Source organism: Phyllostomus hastatus, unplaced genomic scaffold, assembly GCF_019186645.2.
Source record: "Phyllostomus hastatus isolate PE091 unplaced genomic scaffold, TTU_PhHast_1.1 phas_scaffold_21, whole genome shotgun sequence".
Lineage (NCBI taxonomy): Eukaryota > Metazoa > Chordata > Mammalia > Chiroptera > Phyllostomidae > Phyllostomus > Phyllostomus hastatus.
In genome coordinates, this window is record NW_025334017.1 from 23,887,657 (window position 1) to 23,909,248 (window position 21,592).

General features: G+C 39.7%; 1 protein-coding gene across 6 annotated transcripts in view; it reads right to left on the reverse strand.

Moving 5' to 3' along the window:
* The window catches only part of UBR5 (ubiquitin protein ligase E3 component n-recognin 5), a 124,287-nt gene that overhangs the window by 57,692 nt on the left and 45,003 nt on the right, over positions 1 to 21,592 (reverse strand). For 4 of the 6 annotated variants that reach the window (XM_045860996.1, XM_045861000.1, XM_045860997.1 and 1 more), the window contains exons 6-15: positions 19,766 to 19,955; positions 19,412 to 19,571; positions 18,676 to 18,825; positions 16,744 to 16,955; positions 8,346 to 8,462; positions 8,150 to 8,260; positions 7,099 to 7,253; positions 6,195 to 6,312; positions 2,703 to 2,887; positions 34 to 143 (exon numbers count right to left, since the gene is read on the reverse strand). In XM_045860996.1, coding sequence (XP_045716952.1) covers positions 34 to 143; positions 2,703 to 2,887; positions 6,195 to 6,312; positions 7,099 to 7,253; positions 8,150 to 8,260; positions 8,346 to 8,462; positions 16,744 to 16,955; positions 18,676 to 18,825; positions 19,412 to 19,571; positions 19,766 to 19,955 — 1,508 coding nt within the window. The remainder of the gene's footprint in view (positions 1 to 33; positions 144 to 2,702; positions 2,888 to 6,194; positions 6,313 to 7,098; positions 7,254 to 8,149; positions 8,261 to 8,345; positions 8,463 to 16,743; positions 16,956 to 18,675; positions 18,826 to 19,411; positions 19,572 to 19,765; positions 19,956 to 21,592) is intronic. The other 2 variants (XM_045860999.1, XM_045860998.1) reach the window with 1 other exon arrangement.

The following is a 21,592-nucleotide window of genomic DNA, read 5'->3' on the forward strand; positions in this document are numbered from 1 at the left end:
CCCCGACCCGCGCACACCGCACAGGACACTCACTGTAGGGCATGGAGGCGCTGCTGGCGATGGAGGACGCGTCGCTGCAGGTGGACGCCGGGGATGGCGGGGGGCCCATTTCCGTCTTCACTGGTTCCTGCTTACTTTCGGGCCTGAGGGGAGAAATGAGATTTTCCTCATAATTAGGAAAAGGAAATATTAGGAGCTTGTCAAATGGTTTATTTTTAAGGCTCAATTCTATTCTTATATAAGGGGATGCACATTAAACACTTGAACAAAGCAGTTTATTTTTAGGACTCTAGGCACTGAAAAAGGCACGCAGTGCATACTTCACATTTTTAGTCCTGTTGTAAAATGGGAAAGAAATACACCGCACAGAGCTATCAACAACTTGGAATAATGCTTCAGATAAGCCCTATCGGGGAACAACAATGAAAGCTGCGCTCGATTCATCCACACAGCTTCATCATAAGCCTCCTGAGCAAACAAGTTTCACATTTCTGTGAACCCTGCTTGGACACAGCAGTGCAACTGAAAAAAACAAAAACGTAAAGGCAAAGCAACGAAAAAGCCCACTAAATCATTAACTGCTTGGCGTTCAGAGGAGGAACTCAACTCACAGTGGTTTACCAGAATTTATTCTTGAACCATCTGGTGATGAAGCATCACCTGCTATAACTAAAATGAGGATTAATATTAATCCTGTAACTAATCCTAGTTATTCATTAATTATACCTAAGAAAATAACTGCAGCCAACTATACAATATTCTGCAGATGGAAAAAACAAATATTTTTATTCACTAAAGGGCAGAAGTCAATTTTTAGTTGGAAATGTATTATACAGAGATCAGCCTGCTATGTACTATAATCAGGGTATTCATCTTAACCCAACCCTCATCTCCTTACCCCCACCTGGAACTTCACCTGAGTTCAGAAACAGTCCACAGAAAACCAGTATTATTTTCACCAGCATCTTAGCCAGGTGCTCTGGGCAAGCACACGTGAACAGCTGCTCAGGCAAATCTCCTGAGGTGCGAAAGCCAAGTGGTCCCGACTAACCATTAGCATGCCTTTAAAGTGAGTGGTTTCAATGACTTGCAAAGAACAGTGATTGACATGAAAATTATCTTCTTAGCATTTCATTTCACTAAGTTCTTTCACTAAATTAACTTTAATATAGATGGCAAATTCCAAGGAAGATCTTAAACAACTTCATAAGTACAGGATTTAAAATGCATATTCTATTGTAATCTCATTTAAACTATTTATGCACATCAAAAATACTTCAAACACTCTTTACAAAGTTTCATGAAAATGAAAATGTGTTTTGTTATTTCTATTTTTAGGTTAAAAAAAAAATCAATGAAGTTAGGGAATAAGTTCCAAGCACTAAAAACAAAACAAAAAAAACCTTTAATGAGACATAAATTACAATAGCTTTGGCTTTTTTAAAAAAATTATTTTACTGTCGTTCAATTACAGTTGTCCACATTTTCCCTCCACTACTCCCCCCCCACCACCGCCCCACCCCAGCCAAACCCACCTCCCTCCCTTGCTTCCACCCTCCCCCTTGGTTTTGTCCTTGTGCCCTTTATAGCAGTTCCTGAAAGCCCTTTCCCCCACTGTCCCCTCCCCCTACTCTCGTTATTGTTAGATTGTTCTTAATGTTAATATCTCTGGTTATACTGTTTTGCTTTTTTCTTTTGTTGATTATGTTCCAATTAAAGGTGAGATCATATAGTATTTGCTTTGGCTTTTTAAATATTCTTTTTTAAGTTATTTAATGGTGATCTCTGTGTTTCAGAATTTCAATTTGCATTTTTAACATTAAGAGGAGTAACAACAATAGTAGTAAATTTGTAATTATATTTGTTTCAGTACACTAAAAAATTGTCACTTTAAAAACCTGTGTATAGTAAAATCCCAAACATTTATTTTAAATGTCTATAAACATTTAGAAAAAACATACAGCAAAATATTTAAAATTTTATTTCTAGGATGTGATAGTATTCTTCCATATTTCTCTAATGGTCACATATTTTTATAAGAGTAAGAAAAAAGTTACTTAAAAACCTCTATTAAAGTTTTTAGGTTCGTGTACCAAACAACCAAATTGCAATACACATATTTTTAAAGATGAGGAGACGTTTCTAACAGTACAGGTGTTAAGATCTGTGTATCTAGCTCCCAAACCATAAGCCAGCCCCAGAATGTGGGCTATACACGATGCAGTGGCATTTCTGTTCACATATGTCTCCCATCTAAGAGTCTGCAAGTCCTTCACAGAACTTCCCTCCCCAGCACAGTGACCTGTAAAACCCTTCCAATGACCAGGATGCAGGCAAGACTAGAAACTAAGAGGAGGGGAAAGCTGACCTAACACAGGGAGGCTGGACCCACTGTTCCTGCTGCACAACACCTGCACCAGACAGAATGACAGAACAAAGACAACAGAGGAGACCCACACAACACCGTCATTCTGGCCATTAAACACCAAGAATAACTGTAACACACAAATATTAACCAAGCAGTGAATGGGAGATGTTGCCAATTCCTTTCCAAACTCCTGTGGATCCTACCAAGAACCCATCATTTCAGCACTTTTCTGAGTCTCTAAACACCTCTAAATCTCCCTTGATTACCCCCCTTCATATACCATGCACACTAGAAAGCAGTGTAAAATCAGGATTAGTGAGGGGATGGTACTTACTTAGCTTCAGTAGTTTTGCTAGCTTTGTCCATGCTTTTCAAGCTCTCAGGAGATCTAAGTTGAAATCTACAGCTATCATTCATATTCCAAACTGACTCCATTAAGACACCAACTTTAGGAATCCCAGCACTAATCGAAAACGCAACTGCTCCAGCATGATAAAGAGGATTATTTCTCAAGCACACCTGACAAACAAAAGAAAAATCACCATCAAGATGACAAACCAGAAGATATTTCAAAAATGTATAAAAATAGAATATAGGAAAGTATGTTGCTTCCTCAGTTTTCCAAATACAATCATCCACGATCGAGAGGCTGCTAAAGCATTGACTTCAAGGTCTCCATTAAGAAAATGCGCTCCCCAAAGCAGCAGGAACAATTTCAGCACATTTGCTGAAAATTAACTTTTAACATTTCAGGCAGCGAATATTCTGACATTCTGCTATAAGGAAACAATAAAAACAGCAGAGAACAAACTAAGATCATTTAAAAAGGGAAACATAAACAAAACAATTTCATGTTTTGTCTGTTTCTTATAATTTGAGTTATTTCCTTCCTTAATTTATGACACTATATAGGCTCTAACACTTCGAATCTATTGATGTTTGTTTCCCTCAGAAGACTGCTATTTCTACAGGCCGAAGCTTTCCTGGATAATATAAGGTTTCTTTTAAATTAAAAGAGTACGTAGATGTTAGTGTTCGCAGTTAACTGAGTTCAGGAGTAAACAATCTATAAATTCTCACCACTGGGGAACACCGTGAAACCGACAACCTGCAAGGTGGCACTACAGCAGCTCCAAAAGAGATATGAGCATTATTTCTGGAAATCTCTCTTGATTGCTCTGATAGCCCAATGTTACAAACATTCTGTTCAGTCGTCCAATAACTAATGATTATGTGGTACTTGACAGTAGCATATACGAAGATCATGGTTTTTGGTGCTTTATAATTAAAATGACACAGAAGATACCGTACATTTGAGAAGCGTGAGAACTGGAAATGCCAGCATAAAGTAGCAATTCTAGCAAAGCATAGCTGCATGTTACTAAATGCAGTTCCCAAACCTCTAATGAATGGGTTTAGAAGCTAACTTCTTGAGCATATATGTCCTTCTTTACTGTGACTTAAAGGGAATTTCATCCACAAATTTTCAGAAAAGACTGGTGGAAAGCAGAAAGCCTGAAAGAGGACCAATAAGAAAAAGGGCTGTTACTGAAAGGGAAAGGTGGCAAGACACAGGTTACTCATCAATGCCTTCTCGTAAAAAGAAATGCACTTAAGACAGGGAGGTGTGTGTCCTGGGTCTACCACATAACAAGACATGCAATGAAAATAAAAGTATACCTCAGAGATATTGTGGGTTCTGTTCCATACCACCATAATAAAGTTACTAACACAATAAAGCAAGTCACGCAATTTTTTTGGTTTCCCACAGCATATAGAGTTTTTTATACTATATAATAGTCTATTAAGTGTGCAATAGCATTATGTCTAAAATATATATACATCTTAGTTTAAAAATACTTTATTGCTAAAATGCTAACCGTGATGTGAGCCTGCAGGAGAAATGGTGCTCACAGACTTGCTTGATGCAGAGTGGCCACAAACCTTCAATTTGTTAAAAAAAAAAAACCACCCTGCAACACAGTATCTGCAAAGCACAATAAAAGATATGCCTACACATTTCTCTCAACAACTACGACCTGTGAGTGCAGATATGGCTGAAACCCCAAAATGATCAACAGCTCCTTCTGATGTTAACACATGAGTGCTCTCCTTATCCTGTGGTTGTGACTACTGTAAACGTCGTAAACTTCCATTTTCTACAGCTTCAAAACAAAACCTGTTTCTACACCAACTATTTTAATATGCTGTTATCTTTCAGCAATCCAGTGCCAAGCTAAATTAGTTTTTCTTTGACACATCTTTAAAGCGTTTGTTCTGCCCTCCCTGTCCACAGTAATGTCATCCTACATAGGAATAAGGCAATGACAAAGACGTCCTCTGTTACGTGAGTCCAGTGAACACAGAACCTGGAGAACATCAGAAGGCAGTATTTAAACTCAGAAGGAAAAGGGGCACTCCAAGAAAGGAGAGATCTGGCCACAGCAACGGACATAAATAATGGAGACTGAACAATAATATTCAAAATAGTGGGTAACTGCTGAAAACTTCCTAGTTGGAAGGCCAACAAAGGAACCAGAATAAAACAACCAACCATGAGTAGGACAAAAAATAGCCACAAACAAAAAGATCAGCTCCATTTGAACTGGGTTTTAAAGAAAAGTAACAGCTAACATGGTGACAACTTTCTAAGACACAAGTAATACTGTACAAGTAATACCACTTTGTAGTGAAGAAAAAAGAGTTGAAAGAATGTGCCAGATGAGGAAATCAGCACCACATTGTGGAATCAAATCCACATCTGTCTGAGTGGTAGGGACTACAAAGTCCTTCAGCGTGCATCACAGCAGTTGCTAAAATGAATATAAACGTCAAGCTGGACCCCGAAGTAAAACTTATGTGAGTCTAATGAATCAGACGTGTGACCAGAGCCTCAGATCTGGGTCTCAGAACCCGTTCTCCCTATTAAACAGGACTGAGAACCTAAAGATCTTTTGTTTATGTGGGTCATATGTAGTTGGTTTTTAATATATTCTATTAGTAATTAAAACTCAGGATTTTTAAAATATTCATTTAACAGTAACAAACTCCCTGTTAATATAAACAATTTTATGAGAAATAATTATATTTTCAAAAAATCAGCAAGAAAAGTGGCACTGTCTGCATTTTTGCAAATCTCTTAATGTCTGATTTAATAGAAGACAGCTGGATTCCCACGCCTGCTTCTGTATTCAATGTGTTGTGAAGTTACTTTGAGTAAAGTATATATAAAGACAATTCAACCTCACACATAGGTAATTAGAGAAAGATGGACTCTGCAGATTTCTGGAAAGGGTGGAGAAGCCAGCTGGGTATTAGAAAAATCACCTTCCGTAAGATCCCTATAGGAGCCTAACTCATCTGAGTCCACACGCAGAAACTGGCAGAAACATGGGTAATCTGACAAAGCCTCCAGCGCCGTGCTGATCACGTGCCCAGAGAGCAGCACGGAGCAACTGACTTGGTCCTAAGAATCACCGGGAACGTGTGTTCAACACAATGCGGCCCTGGTGCTACCACCAGACAAACTGAAGGAACGTACGTGTCGGGTACGAGGCTCCAGGCTCTGCATGAAAGACCAAACGCTTCCTAGAACCAGACAAGGCTGGGAACCCTGCCCCGGGGAAACCTCCTGACACTGGGCGACACCCCACGTGTTACTCAACTACTGAACAGAGCGATGTGCCACCTACAAGCAACTGGAACCTGGTCCTTTAAATGATATTTGTTTGTAAAACTGCTTACATGGGAGTTACTAACACGGGAAGAAAGTGATTTTGAAGAGAAAGGACGTCCCCTTAGGACAGGCTGGATTCTAATCACTTACCTGCGTTCCGACAGTAATATTCGGCATGGAAGAAATACCAGCACTAGATTTGGGCTTTTTATTTTTTGCTCTAGCTTTTTCTAACATTTTTTTCCTTTGACTAAAAGGGACTACACCCCTGAAAAGAAAAAGCAAAAATTGGTCAAATAAGCAGCAAACGAGCTCATCAAACAAATCTGAAATACACATGTCACTCAGGCATTTCTGGTACATTCCTTCCCCAATGTTTTTGCTTCAGAATATTAACATGTTCAACTTATACTGAATTATAACTTGATCATAGGTTTAATATGTAATTGGATCCATTTTTATTAAACGTGTAGAAATAAAATTTACCAAAAAACTCATCAGTTGGTATTTTATTCCAAATAGATATATTTCATTAGATTTCCCTATTATTTATCAACACAAATTTAGTGATGCCTTAAAACACAACAGAGAATACATTTAAAGTTCCTTCTAATAGTAAGGCATAGAATATTCATAAAATGAAATACTTTAATAACCATTAAAATGACATTTTAAGTAATGCTGTTCAATGAAAAAGTACCCTTTAACCTATGTTTTCAATTATGTAAAAGCAAAGTACACACTTATATATAGGAAAAACAATAAAATACCTCCAAATGTTAACAGTAGTTATATCTTTGAGGATGTAGGATTATAGGTGATTTTTATTTCTGCTTTATATTTTCATAAAATTTCATAATTTTAGTCACTAAGCATGCATTACTTTTATAAGGTTTTCTTTTAAGGTATTTTTTTAATGTCACTTTGCTCCAAAGTGAGATTTCCCTCCCTATACTGCGTTCTCTTTCGCTGATCTCCTCGTGCTGGGCTCCACTGCTCAGAGCCCCTATTCATTGCACACACACAGCATCCACAAGCCGCCTTCCATACTCACCACCAATACAAACTGTTTTCCAGCTGGGCACAGGTATAAAGGGCACAGCAATGTAAAGAAACTATCCGTTCGCCTTGAAGTTCTGAGTAAGTCTGTGCAGTGTGCTCTAATTTAGAAGCCACAGAACTTAAAGTTTCATCCACCCATGTGGCAACCTAAACAATAAAATATTAGGGATTTAAATAAAATCAAGTCATCTTTGCAAAAGAATCGTGGTCAAAACTTAAATGCTCTATGGACTGGAATTCTAAAATGTTTTGAGCTAAATGCTAAAAATAAATAATAATAATAATAATAATAATAATAATAATAATAAGTAATCCAGAAAAGGTTCTTAATAAGACTAGAAAGCAAGTTACTTTCTTCACACAAATAAATCAAAATAGCAGTTATTGAACTGTCTAAAGCCATATAAGGCATTAATCAAAAGTAAACATTTGCTCCAAAATTTTAAAAACAATTTGACTCTTTTAAAGCCAAACTGAAAATCTGAGGTATAATATTCATATCTTCTCAATCTATAATGCAATTTCAAGTTACAGTGCTTTTCATATCTTTTTTGTCAGCATTTACCTTGAATATTTTTTCCTTCCCTTCAAGTAGAAAGCTACCTCTAGAGTCGAATTATAACAGAGATACACAAGCAACAAAAAGATCACACATTAGATTGCAAGCACTTTTTCCCCTTTTGTTTATTGCTGACACAACTGCAGATGTCCCCATACTCTCCCTTTTTTAAAATTTTTATTTATTAACTTTTTTTGAGAGATAGATTGAGATTTGTTGTTCCCCTTAGTCATGCATTGATTGGTTCATTCTTTTATGTGCTCCAATTGGGATCAAACCCACAACCTTGGTGTATCAGGGCAACACTCTAAACCAACCGAGCTACCTAGCCAGGGCCTACCTACACTGGATTGCTCTACTCAAACAGAGATACTTTGTATTTATGGATCTAGTTAGAAAGACAGAAAATGGAAAGACAGAAAAGGGAAAAGAAATCAAGAATTTAAGCATGAAGTGTCCATCAATCAATGAAAGCGTGTCATACCTTGTTATTTTCTGTAGCTACAGTTGCTCTTATGCTATTTGCAGACAGGAGGACTATCTTTTCATTGGTTAGCCCCAAAAATGTTGCTCGTGGATGATGTAATGAAGGATTCTTTGAAAGCATAAGAAAAATGATCACCATTTTGTATGTTGATATGTAGGCCCTACTCGATGCAAAATTTAACGTAATAAAATACCTGTGCGTTTCTGAAAGGCTCAGATTCACTCCACTTCCACTGATAAAGTTCTCCTTTACTGCTAACAGCCAAAAGCTCGGAATATAGAGCTCCAATACAGATGAATTTTGTCCCATCCTACAAAGTAAAAATAATACAATGGTATAAATGTAACAGTTGCCAAACCCAATGATTTGGATACAATCACTACATAACCTGTGGATTGACTATGTGAACACATAAACCACAGCTACGTGAAGTCTGTATTTCAGCAGGGCCTGAAAGGCCCTCCACAAGGTGGCCCAGCCCCTCGCTCACGTCACAGTGGCCTCTTCCTGCTCCTGGATCCGTCCACCAGGTTCCTACCATGTCCTTGTTCTTTTGTCTTGTTTCTCTGTGATCACTCCCTCTCCTCAATCAAGTCTGCTCAAACTCGACCTTCTCTGGCCACACTGTCTATAAAACCACCACTCGTGTATTTTATCTCCTTACTCCGCTTTCCTTTTAGTTCACACATTTCACAACTTGACACATCATATTAACTTGTTTATAGTCTATTTTACTGGAACATAAGCTTTGTCTGGTTCATCCCTGGGTCCCCAGGGCTTAGGACAGTGCACATAGGAGGTGAAGCAGGGAAAGTCCAGCGGCAAAACAGAAGATGCCCTCCCTGTAGGCTCTTCCAAGCTGCTAAAACAAATGTGTATGTTGGTTTTTAAGGTAAAAGTTTGTTTAGTTTTAAGGCAATGCACATGTAACGAGTTGGAATGCAACAAAATTATACAAAGCTTTGACAATAAATGTAAATAAACAATTATCAATGACAATTTTTTTGAATATATGACCAATATAATCAGAGCCATGAAGCTACCCAGAAATCGTACCACAAAACTTGCCAGTAACAGATTTCGGCTTATCCTTTTTGCCAAGGTCTATACAGTAGTCTCTTTGGAATTCTGCCTCTGGGGTATGCTAAACCAACGGTGTCTTTACAGATCTCTGTCAGACTGCAATCCTACTTGGTCGGGTGGGTCACAGTACTCAGCTAAAGCCTGTGAGGTCTGCCGAGATTTTCAATGTAATAATAATGGGTTATTCCTCACAGTTGTACAGAAAGAAAAGTAATTTTAAAATCTATTTTATCAGTACTGGTCAGACCCATTTCCAAGTCATGATGGGAAAGAGACCAAACATGAAATTCTCTAAATAACAGACTCCTCTCTTCCCATCCCCAAGGGATGGCTATCCCCATGGCTATCTGAAAATCCCTGCCTACTTTCTCCACGGCTTCATCAAACCTTAACACATCCCTTGACACTTCCTTCTGACGCCCTGGGTTGAAAGAAAGATGGTATCAGACCAAGTAAGTCCAAAACCCAACACTTAAATAAGTATGTGACTTCAGGTACCTTATGTAATTTCTCTGAACACATTTTTCACCTCTAAATGGGCTCTGTACACAGCACAGAGCCCAGCACAAGCAGGAATCCATCCAAGTCCACCATCATTACTCTGCTCCCTGGACTTCATCTCCTACTCACCCAGAAAGCACAAGCTTCCTGAATATTCCCACTTCTACATTTACTTAATAAAACACCACCATCTCAGAGACTGAAGGGTCCTTCTCTCCTATTTAAAGATAACCCACATGCACACACTAGACACAACCCTCTCTTGCAATCCCAACAACCATCCAAGCTGATCTCTCCTTCAACCCCGCTCACAGTACGAAAATTACCACTCAGCCTGTTTCACCGTACCAGCTCTCCTCAGCAACGACGACTGTTCTCACAATGCCCCACGCACTTAATCAATCCACCTTCTTTTTCAACTGTTGGATCCTGTCCACCATCAGTCCTGAGACCTCTTCTCTCCCTTGTTTACAGGGCAGATCTTCATAACTGTTTTCTCCATCGCCTCTGCCTCACCACGACTCCCTGTCCCAGATTCTGTCCTCGTCACTTTATTCAAATTATCTTCTACCCTTGGCCTAAGTGACTATCCATGAGGGCGCCATGCTTTTAAACACGTAAATCTCCTCTCTCCAGGCTAATCTTCAGGAGCCCTGGAGGTCTGAAAGTGCCGGAACATTGCCAAAACAAATGCATCATCTCCTCGCTGCTGCCTGACCTCTGGAGTCCCACCTAAACGAGTGCCACCCACCACCTCCTCTGTGTAAGACAGACGCGGGGGAAGCTGGGCACTCTCCTCATCTCCTCTTCCCTCAACAACCGAGCGACCAGTGAACCGGTGGTGCACTTGTCTCCCCTTCCTCGGTCCCCACTTTGGTGGAGAGCCTCACAATTCCTTTCTATTACAATTCTACCAAGTCTCTTCACTGACTCTAGATTTGTCCTATTCCTGTCTTTCTCCCTCAATGCCAATGATGTCCGTCTCCTTGAAAACAAAACAAAACCCCACCAATCTTATCCCATTACTTCTCTGAGAACTCCCCTAAGTTCCTGGTGAGTGCGAAACCACATCTGAACTCCTTGGCAAGTTGTGCAGGGCCCCTTGCGGTCTTGCTCCATCCTGCTCGTCTCCTACTCCCCCCACCCCACAGTCCCAGTTCTGAATCCTCATTGTTCCCCAAAGACATGGCAACCTTTCATGACCTTAGGCCCATGCTTGATATGTTCGGAATGCCTTTGTATCTTGGTCAACGCCTACTTAACCTTAAAAATGCTGTTTAAATGTCATCTGATCTGTGAGTCACTGCCCAGTCTCTCAGGTGGTGCCAGCCCCTGCTCCAATTCCCCGAGCACTGGATTCTCACCTTCAGTCCTTACCGCTGATCACACTGTAAACACACCACGTGGTATGTGAATGTCTGTCTCCCCCCACCGAGTCTCCTGCGGGAGGGTCCACACCGTATTCACCCCTACATTCCCAAAGGCCAGCCAGCCCACCACATGGCACACAGAAGGAGCACACTAGGAACTAAATGAACGAATGAATCTAAATTCCAACTTCGTCAAGTGCATGCCTTGCCGGAGCAGTGCAATCCTGAACAAACCATCCCTATGGCAAAAACAGGGTGCACAGGGCCCGCTCAAAACCAACTGCCCCCGACCCTTCAAGCGCAGGCTAACGTTCCCCAGAATAAGAAGTCCTGGATGAGCCCAGCAAAAACCTACTACTGTACAGACAAATGTGGGCAGATGACACAACCACCAACCAAACGAAGACAACGGAAAAATCACCTACTGTTTCTCGCCTGCTTTAGGTTTGTATGGAGCGAAATACAAAACCATCAAATACATATAAAGAAACAGTATTTTTAGCTCACTCATTTCACAATGCCGTAGAAAACAATGCTTTCATTGTTTTAATGAAAGACTAACAAGGCTGCTTCTGAAGAAGCTGGGGGCCTGCCTCGACCCAGCTGGAAAAGTGAGCACGCAGTTTCCTTACAGATCAGTAGCTTTTGCCCTGGCTGGCGTAGCTCAGTGGATTGAGCTCGGGCTGCAAACCAAAGCATCGCAGGTTCAATTCCCAGTCAGGGCACATTCCTGGGTTGCAGGCCACAGCCCCCAGCAACCACACATTGATGTTTCTGTTTCTCTCTCTCTCTCTCTCTCTCTCTCTCTCACTCTCTCTCTCTCCCTCTCTCCCCCCCCTTCCCTCTCTAAAAATAAATAAATAAAATCTTTAAAAAAAAAAGATCAGTAGTTTTGCTCTATTTAACAAAAATTAAGTCCTTAGAGGGTGAATCTAATTAGTAAATTTGCAACTGTCGGAATAACAACAAACGGATCATCAATCAAATTAGAAAATCTTCCCCAAAGGGAGAAGGGAACTTAAAAACATGTTAGAAAGTAGCTCACAGCCAAACCTTAAAAGACTGGCAGCCGTGGGCCCAGCAACAGGAGCGCCCGCCACCCGGGCCATCTGCGTGCAGTGATCTGTATTTCGAAAATGTTGGTATGTCTGTTCCTGAATTTCTCCCCCAAAACTTGGCTTTCATCTATTTTCCTACTATCAGCAAACACTAGTTTTCCTCCCATCAAGCAGCAGCCCCAACGACGACATGCTGTGCACTGTGGCTGAAACGGGGGAACACAACGCAGGTCATACTGCAGTCTGACCGACTGTGCTCACCCACATTCGATCACCCTCGCCCGTCTACTTTCCCACATGATGCGTGCGTCTGCCCTCTCTTCCCAGTTCTGGTCCTGCTCTTACTTCACTGTTAAATTACATCTGTGACACACCTGGGTAACCCTTAGCAGATCTTCCTGGAAACGTCCCAGTGTCAATTAAAATCAAGGACAACAAAGACCTCTCCCACCCAATTTCCACCGCCGCAACCCCGCGGGGGAAGCAATACGGCCAATGAGTCTGATCAACTGGTTCCAACAAGGAGGCTGCTCCAACAGCTTATGTAAGAGGTCAAACATCACGGGGCTATTTCCTCCCTCCTCGTTCAAAGACACTGAGAATAACACACAACTCTGTAATTCAAAAGGCTGGTAGGATTAAGCTTCCTTATTGTCTCCAGGCTGTATATGACAACAGACCCAGAATAGCACGGGCCAGGCTCTAAGTTAACAGTGCTGACTTGCTGAAGCAATTGTGTTTCTTCCTCACCCACCACACAACTCTGACTGGGTCTGCTGGGAGCTCACTAAAAGGAGAGCACGCACACATCCCTTAGATGGAAAGGATTTGGGACACGGCGCAAAGTGAAATTTTCATGGTCAGCTTCGGCAGATTTACTTAGCATAAATTTCTGTGTAATTTTTCTTCTTCCTCTCCCTTCAACAGTAATTACTCAGCTCTCATATTCGCACTCTGCTTTTAACAGTCTGTGTTACTACTATAACTGCCTTCTTCCCCTTTTAAATAAGTCACTTCAGAGTCTTGTTAAAAGTAGGTTGGTACAAATACATATATAGTTACAATCTACACATTCAGCAACACAGAACTAGATTTCTAATCTGAGAAAAATTAATTACAATAAAAAATGACTGAAAAGTGAAAATGGAGTCAATGTTAGATAATCACCTAACTGAAAGACCATCTTCTCATCAAAGTGACTGAATCATCAAAGCTATTTGCAGAAATATAAAGGACAATACGCAAACAGTGGGCGGCACAGGAACGGGGGAGGGAGAGAAGTGCTGGGAGGGGACGCAGCATCATAAGATAGTTGGTTTTTTGGTAATACTACTCAGAAAGCAGTGTAAACGTGGCTAGTTTATACATGAGGGACTTGGGCTTACAGGCACAGACTTAGACACTCCCTGCACTTCTTACTTTGGTACGTACACAGGCTGCCTTTTAATGTCTCACTATGCTAAATTGTAATTGTAATTAAATATTTCCATTACTTGCATTCAAGTCCAATCAGAAAAGGGGCATGTTTATATCCTTCCAGCTTGTGCCCAATTCCCTACCAACAGAGACCCTGGCGCACAAAATGCTCCTCCCACAGGAACTACTTGGAGTGCCCACACCCACTCCCTGCCATGACCTTCAGGAACTTCCTGTTCTCTTGCGGAACAGGACTCTGCAAGAACCTTGCTCTTTACACTTCATGTGTACTAATTCATTTAATTCTCACGACAATCCCATACGGTCAGAACCATTATTAGCCTCATCTTACAGATGAAAAAACAAAGGCCCAGGAAGGTTACAGAATGGGACCAAGGCCACACAGCTATTAAGCGGCAGGGCCAGGGTATAAAATCCAGCGGTCTGGCTCCAGCGTCCACTCTTAGTAATTCCTTTGTGTGGCCTCCTGTGACTCCCTAAAGCCGCCTGTACCTAATTTTATTACTGTATCTGCTTGAAAAGTATTAATACCATTTTTCTGCCTTCCTACAAAATTCTCACCCTAACACTAACACATAAGCAAATGGCAATAAAACACAGCCTGCATTTAATCAGAGCTACTAAAATAATACTGATTTAATTACTCTCACAGCTTTGTCTTCATGGAGCTTTCTTTCAGCATCCCTGTGATAAATTTCAATTATGCTTTTACACTAGTTTTGACATTTAACTCAAAGAATAGTTCATGGAAATACTTCAAGTTTAAGGTTATCTCAAATATTTTCAGTTGAAGATTATAGCACAAAGCCTTCAAGAGAACACTCCACCATTTAAAAGGTTTACCAGCCTACAAAACGGTGAGACTGTGAGGAAGTGGCTGTTCCTCTGGCTGGGAGGTGGAAAAGTCAGTATTAATCCAGATAATACACCAATGGAACTGCACCCTAACTAAAAGGAAGAATGGAGAAAGCTGTGGGTACTAACCAAGCTTACAGCCTAAAAATACTGAATTAGGTCATTTCTGATATTAAGCTGGGATGCATATTTTTAGAGACCGACTACTCCCAAGAGGACATGCTGACATCTCCCTGACTCCACCTACCTCTCCAACCCCGACGGAGCCTTCCCCCAAACCTTCTGCTCCTCAGGACTCACTGTCCCTACACTGGAGGACCAGTATGGTCCCACATACTGCCTGTTCCTCCATGTGGTATTTATCCTATTCTCCTGTACAACAGTTCTGCATGCTGTCCAAAGTTACCTGAAGGCAAGGTCTTTTCACCCTTGAATAAACTACATTCTCTTCCTGAATGGAGCCTTCAGCCCTGCAAACAAGCATCCACTGGTATTTGTTAATAACTAATAATGTTTAATAGTTTAATTAAGCTGTTTTCCTGAATTGAAATTTTTTGATGTCTAAATTTCAATCATAAACTAATAAAAAGCCCTTTTCCAGTGATAATATTTTAAATTAGGTGTTTAACAGGAAAAGAACGTCCAGCCAGGATACCTGGTTCCACAAATTGCTATTCCTCCTGAGTCAATGTCTAAACAAACCAAGGAAATACACTAAGTAAGGTCTGTGAGGTGTCCAGATTTCGTGATGTACTTAGTACCCATCTCTGAACACAAGAGACCTAAACACATGTTTCTCAGTAAAGGCAAACTTACTGGCTAAATCTAACAGTGGGGACAGTGGCCAGGGAAAAGCTTGCTAAACTTGCACTACTCAAAACCCTTTCATTAATCAAAAATAATAAATGATAAAGAGGCCCAGACTAACATACATGCAATGGCACTATTAAAATAAGATTCCTGAATCTTCTGTGGCTGCCAGACAATATGCAGACACAGCCCTAAGATGGTCCCGGCAAGGAAAGAGGAAACACAGAACAGTGAGCTAAATAAACAAAAGCCCAAGGGGTTAAACACCCACTTCTACCACTTGGAATGCAGGTAGAACTTTGGAAATTTCTAGTTTTATGGAAATAAGTAAAAGAATTCAAGTCAGGGAAAGTCTGTCAGCTGCCAAAGAAACCAGAATAACCTTTTGCTTACAAAGAGACTGATTAAAATTCATGTTCCTTCTTGCATTCGAGTTTTCTACATGAGCTGAATGTAGTGGAAAGTAAATGAACTATGTCAAGATTCACAATAACTATGAAAAATAAACAAATTCAGAAAGTTAGATATTTTCCTTTTGCATCCCAAATCCAAATTCAACTTCAAAGAAAAAAAATCCTTATCAGAATCTCCTCATCTGCTAGAGATTAATTAACCTCAAAGTTCTTTTACTTCACTTCTACTTAAGAAAATTTCCTACCCAATTGATTCTGGAAATCGGAAAGCAGCACCACAAGAGAGAGGTGAAAATCGTGGCTCCCTCTAGGGCCCCCTGAAGATGAATTACCCATCACTGCATACGATGAAACCTACACACCATCAGTAGGATGATGTATCAGCTCCATTTCTACTTGTGGCGGTGATAGGCTCTTAAAGATTCAAGTCATCTTTAACACCTTGGATGCTTTCTAGAGGCCAGTCATCGTACGTCTTCTCAGGATGCAGAGCAGAACTCCTCCAGTCCATTCCTGTTCAGCCTGTTTTGTCTCCCACAGCACTGAGAACAAAGAGCCTGTCGGAATTCACTGCCATCAAAAGCGGCAGCTAACTAATCAAAGAAACACAGACCCCTAATCTTGCCCTGACACACATGCTTGTATCTCAATGACCACAAACGTGCCCTGCAGAAACTGGGGTCCCCATGACATTACAAAAGGAATCACACCAGAGACACACCACCAATTACTGGTGTAATTAGCACCACCAGAAAAGAAGTCTTAAAACATAATGCTAATGTATTCATCTGACTCACCATTCCAATTTCTCTAATTTATTTCATCAAGTGGAAAAAAATGGCACCAATGAAACATCTCACTAATAGGACACATGTAGTGCCAAATAAAAATGCTCTGTCTATATTTTAACAACAAAAAATCACAGCTGTGTGTGTGTGTTTTCCATTAACAGTAGTATAAAAATCTGAAATAAAACAGAAATCTTGGGGGGGGGGGTGAGGGTGTGGAGGGTGGTTGCCAGGATCTACTTAAATGGAAAGGACGGCGATTTTTTTTCCAAATACCTTATCAGGCCACCACTGCAAATCTTCTCCTAGGGATACTGGACTTTGAACAGGAGTATTCTTCTTATCCAAGTTTGGCTCTCCTTCCTTGCTGGTAGAGCCCCTTTCATTATCAAATGAGGCTCCATCAAGCCACCTTCGTTCACGTAAACGTAAAACGGACTCACGTTCACGCAACAGCTCAGAGTCTCTCTCTAAGGGAAGAAGGAGAACTGGTATGCAATTGGGTCACACCAGTGGGATAAAAGTAAGCCACTCTCTAGTAAAGACCCTTCAGGAGGCAACGAACAGCAGTTTATCTACTCACAAAATTCCACGTATATGTATTTCTAATAAGCCTGACATGCAACATCCAAAACATTAACTCTTTCAAGTGAATGTACAAACATCATAAACTAGTACTTTTCAAGAACTATGTAGAGGCAGACTTTTCTGAATTTCAACTTCGTGTTTTTAGAGAATTACTTTATTTTGTACTGGGTTTTGAATTTTTTAAATGGAGTTTAAAATTTTTGGCTTTCATTAAAAATGCTTACCACAAGTTTTTATTTATCTTTTAGAAAATGTACACAAATTAGAATTTCAACATTGGATATATATGTAAACCAACAGTATCTGTTACAATGTCGTCTATTATTTAAACAAAAAAACAAAAAACCTGCACATACAGGAAAAAAGCTGAAATGGTTAAATCCATTAACATTAACTATAAAACTTCTGATAATCTGAGCTCTTGTTTACAGCAATTTTATAGGCTGGATTTTTATGCATAAGTCTTATTTTAAAAAATTTTTGAGAAACCAGATAGGACTTTATTTTTTTCTTTTAAGAATCTTTATAGAAAGATTTCCTTACAAAATTGCTTACCCTGCAACTGGCTATCAATTCCACACAGCCAGTTTTTTGCAGTTGGCTCACACATTATTTTTTTAAATAATCAAAATAAACTTTCCAAGATTTTGATAAGGATTAAAAATAATATTAAGTTGAACCATGTGAAAGTGCCATTAATGCAGGTCAAAAACCAGCAAGTACCAGCAATTTTACATGGCTCAAATTAAAAGTAATGCCTACTACATAGAATGACCTAAGAAAAAGCAAAAGGGAGAAATTTAGAAGGAGTTACTTGTGTCAGATACTGAATATTTGAAAACACAACATTTTGGTGCATTTAAGGCACTTGTTTTAAAAATTTTTAAGTTATTAAATAGGTTCAGTATGTTAAAAGATCATAGGTTTGTTGTTTTAAAACTTTTTAAATACCAGATATTTGCAACAAGCTCTTAATATAATACAGCATCTTTTTCAGTTTGCTAATGATCAGTAAATAATATAGCTGATTGTTACTGAATCAGGCAGTTTTACATTCTGGAAAGTATTGCCTTAACAAAATTAAAATGCAAACTAAAATCTATACCAACATAGATACAGAAAGTCTTATATTTATGTAATTTCAAAATCTTCTTTCTAACCTCTCCTATATCCTCTAAAATAGCATTTTAATAAGCTAAACATTTCTATATATTTATTATTGGCCAATCCCATTCTAAGTTGTTTTTCCATTTAACCAGGATTTAAAATTAATAATCACTTTATTTTAATCAAATGAACTAAAGAGACTTGTTTTCCGAATGCTGCATGTCACTATAAAGTAGAATTCTGCTTTTAGTTCAGAATCCATAATACCTTTTAAAAATAGAGTTATGTAAGTCATAACCCTTGATGAATATTCCACAATATAGATAAGATCATCTCTAAAATATTGTGGCTCTTCAAAAATAAAAAATAACCAGTTTTAATGCCAAAGCATCCAAAAACACTAGTAATTAATGACTTCATCGACAGTAATGTTAAAAGTTCAAATACAGTAAATTTTACCACTCTCTCTCCATACAGTCAGCCATGATCACAAAGAAATAACTGCAAAATTACCTCGAGATGAGCCTAGCCTGGAAAGTGATGAGCGACGAAATGAAGGGTAACCAAAATAGCTAATGTCTTCGGAAAACATGGCATCTGCATCAATGATGACACTTGGGTGGGCAGAGTGAATGTCGGCATCAAGAAGAGACATAAGATCCTCTGTAAAACAGAAACAAAAATGAAGCAGGCGCAGAGAAAACATCTGCAGACCACTGAAAGATCTCTGCAAGTTAAAACAGATCAAAATCCGGAACTGACCGACATAGCCTGAGGAAAAAAGCAATAACTACCTAGGAAATAGTGAACATTTTTAACAAATATTTTAAGGAACATCAAATGCACGTCTGCTGCTTATGCTACCTATTAAAAAGTTACAAGAAAATAAGATCTCTATTTAAGATAATTGTGACATCGGAGATATTCTAGTCTAAATTTAAATGTGATTAAAGACATAGTCAGTAATAAAGGCACCAAAAAACAACATTCCAGAGTCATTTGTCAGCCAGCCATAAAGCCACACACAGACATCCATTTCTTTACTGGGATAAAACACAGGTCCACTGAGCAAGGACATGTCCCCAGTTTCCCTTTAAAAGAATTTTGTAATCAAAAACCACTACAGTGAGAAGTATCTGCCACCTTGGAAATTAAGCTCAAACTATTCACTGCACTTTAAAATTCCACCCCCCCTTTAAAAGAACCTCGCCCTCCAGAGATGAGAAAACCACCCTGGCGACCCACAAACCTCCAGGCAGGTAGGATTCGCTGGCGGTGTCATCCCCGTCATCTCCATCCTCATCGTCCCGGCTGAGCAAGTTATTTACAGCAAGGTTCACATCGAGATTTGTTCGCTGAAGTTCCCGGATAATGACGCTTCTGGATTTGCCTTGTAAAACGACTTGGGCCTGACAAAAAAAAATACAAAAGAGTGCTATGCTGATTCTCTTTTGATTAAATTCTTTCTTGAAATCATCTTCCTAGGATTAATATAGGAAAGCAGTGATATGAGCCCTGACTACAGTCCATTACAATATTCAATTTGGGCTTACACCTCACCCTGTGCCTGTGCCTTCGCTTCAGGGCTCTACAAGGTCCGTACCTGCGAAATCAGCTCCTCCGGGATGACGGACGCTGGAATGACCGGCTGTGGCTGACTGCCCAACAGCCCGGACCCTCGGTCCCGTCCTGTCCGAATCACTCGAGTCTGTCGACGGGAATCTCGAGCTCCAGCTGATGACCTACCAGAGGACCCTCCTCCACTCCCACCTACTCCAGAACTCCAGCGGCTTCTAAACATTGGAGAATTTATAGAATTATCACTTTATACAGTCATTCTGGAAAGAACACTTCAGATCTCACTTTCATTCTCTTAAGCTAAGATAAAGCTATTTGTCTAATTGATAGTGGAACTGAGCTTTAAAATAACACTTCTAATTTTTTAAATGTTCATGTATAAAAATCACTTTTTAGAAAGATAAATATCATACTGTTGTGCCATTTAAAATATTTTCTTAAAACATACACATACTGCCCTGGCCGGGTGGCTCAGTTGCTTGGAGCATTGTCCTATACACCAAAAGATTGTGAGTTTGATCCCTGCTCAGGGCACAAAGATAAGTTGTAGGTTCAATCTTCAGTTAGGGTGCATAGGGGAGGCAACCAATTAATGTTTCTCCTCCCTCTGCCCTCCCCCCAATCCCCTTTCCCTCTTTCTCTCTCTCTAAAATCAATGAGCATATCCTCAAGTGAGGACTTCTAAAATAATAACTAAAATTTTAAAAAGATCCACATACCAAGTGTTTCTACTGACAAGTCTAAAATGAGTTATACTGCACATCTCACCTCTGCTTAAAAGACCCACCAGATGTAACTACCAACACTGTCACACAAAAAGTAAAGTTCAGAGTTCAGAACTCGAAGTCCTTTGCATGGAATAAAATAATCATTTGCACAGGTAATACAGTGTTCATTAATATTCAGTACTATTAACTAACTTGACCAAGGATAACCTACTCCTTAAAACATTTGTTAATTTAAAAAAATTTTTATTGATTGATTTTATAGAGGGAAAGAAAGGGGGCATGGGGAGATAGACAAGGAGAGAGGGATGGTGAGAGAGGAGGAAATGTCGATTTGTTGTTCCACTTATTTATGCATTCACTGGTTGATTCTTGTACGTGCCCTGACTGGGGATCCAACCTGCAACCTTGGAGTATTGGAACAACACTCCAAGCAACTGAACTACCCAGCCAGGGCCTGGGCCCTAATTTTTTCTTTTTCCTTTTTTTAAAAAAATTAGTGACTTTTTCTTTTGTAAAGTCCTTTTTTTAAAAAAAAGATCTTATTTATTTTTAGAGAGACAGTAAGGAAGGGAGAAAGAGAGGGAGGGAAACATCAATGCGTGGTTGCCTCTTACGCACCCCCTGCTGGGGCCCTCGTCCGCAACCTAGGCATGTACCCTGGCTGGGAATCGAACCAGAGACGTTTTGGTTCACAGGTGGGCACTCGATCCACTGAGCCACACCAGCCAGGGCTAATTTTTTCTTAAGTATGAGAAAACAACTTAGAAAGGGTATGACATCTTCACTTATTGCCCCAAGCAGGAGAATTAAGTATCTTCATTCAAATTAAGTAAGCTAGATAACCATAAACAATGGCTTTTCTGCATTCATTCAGTTCTTATGAGTATGACCACCAAAAAATCACATTAGCCTTTAAATTATGACAGTGCCAGTTCTCTTTAAAATGAATCTAATACTTAGAGATTATTCAATCTAGAAAGTGGTACTTTACCCCCTCCTCTGCATTGCATTCACCCAAGACTGAAACCTTCCACCTCCCACTGCAAATAGATTTAGTTTACATTTGATTTTCCAAGCCTTCCATTTTCCCTCTTAAAAATGTGTGACTACATTAATCAGTAACA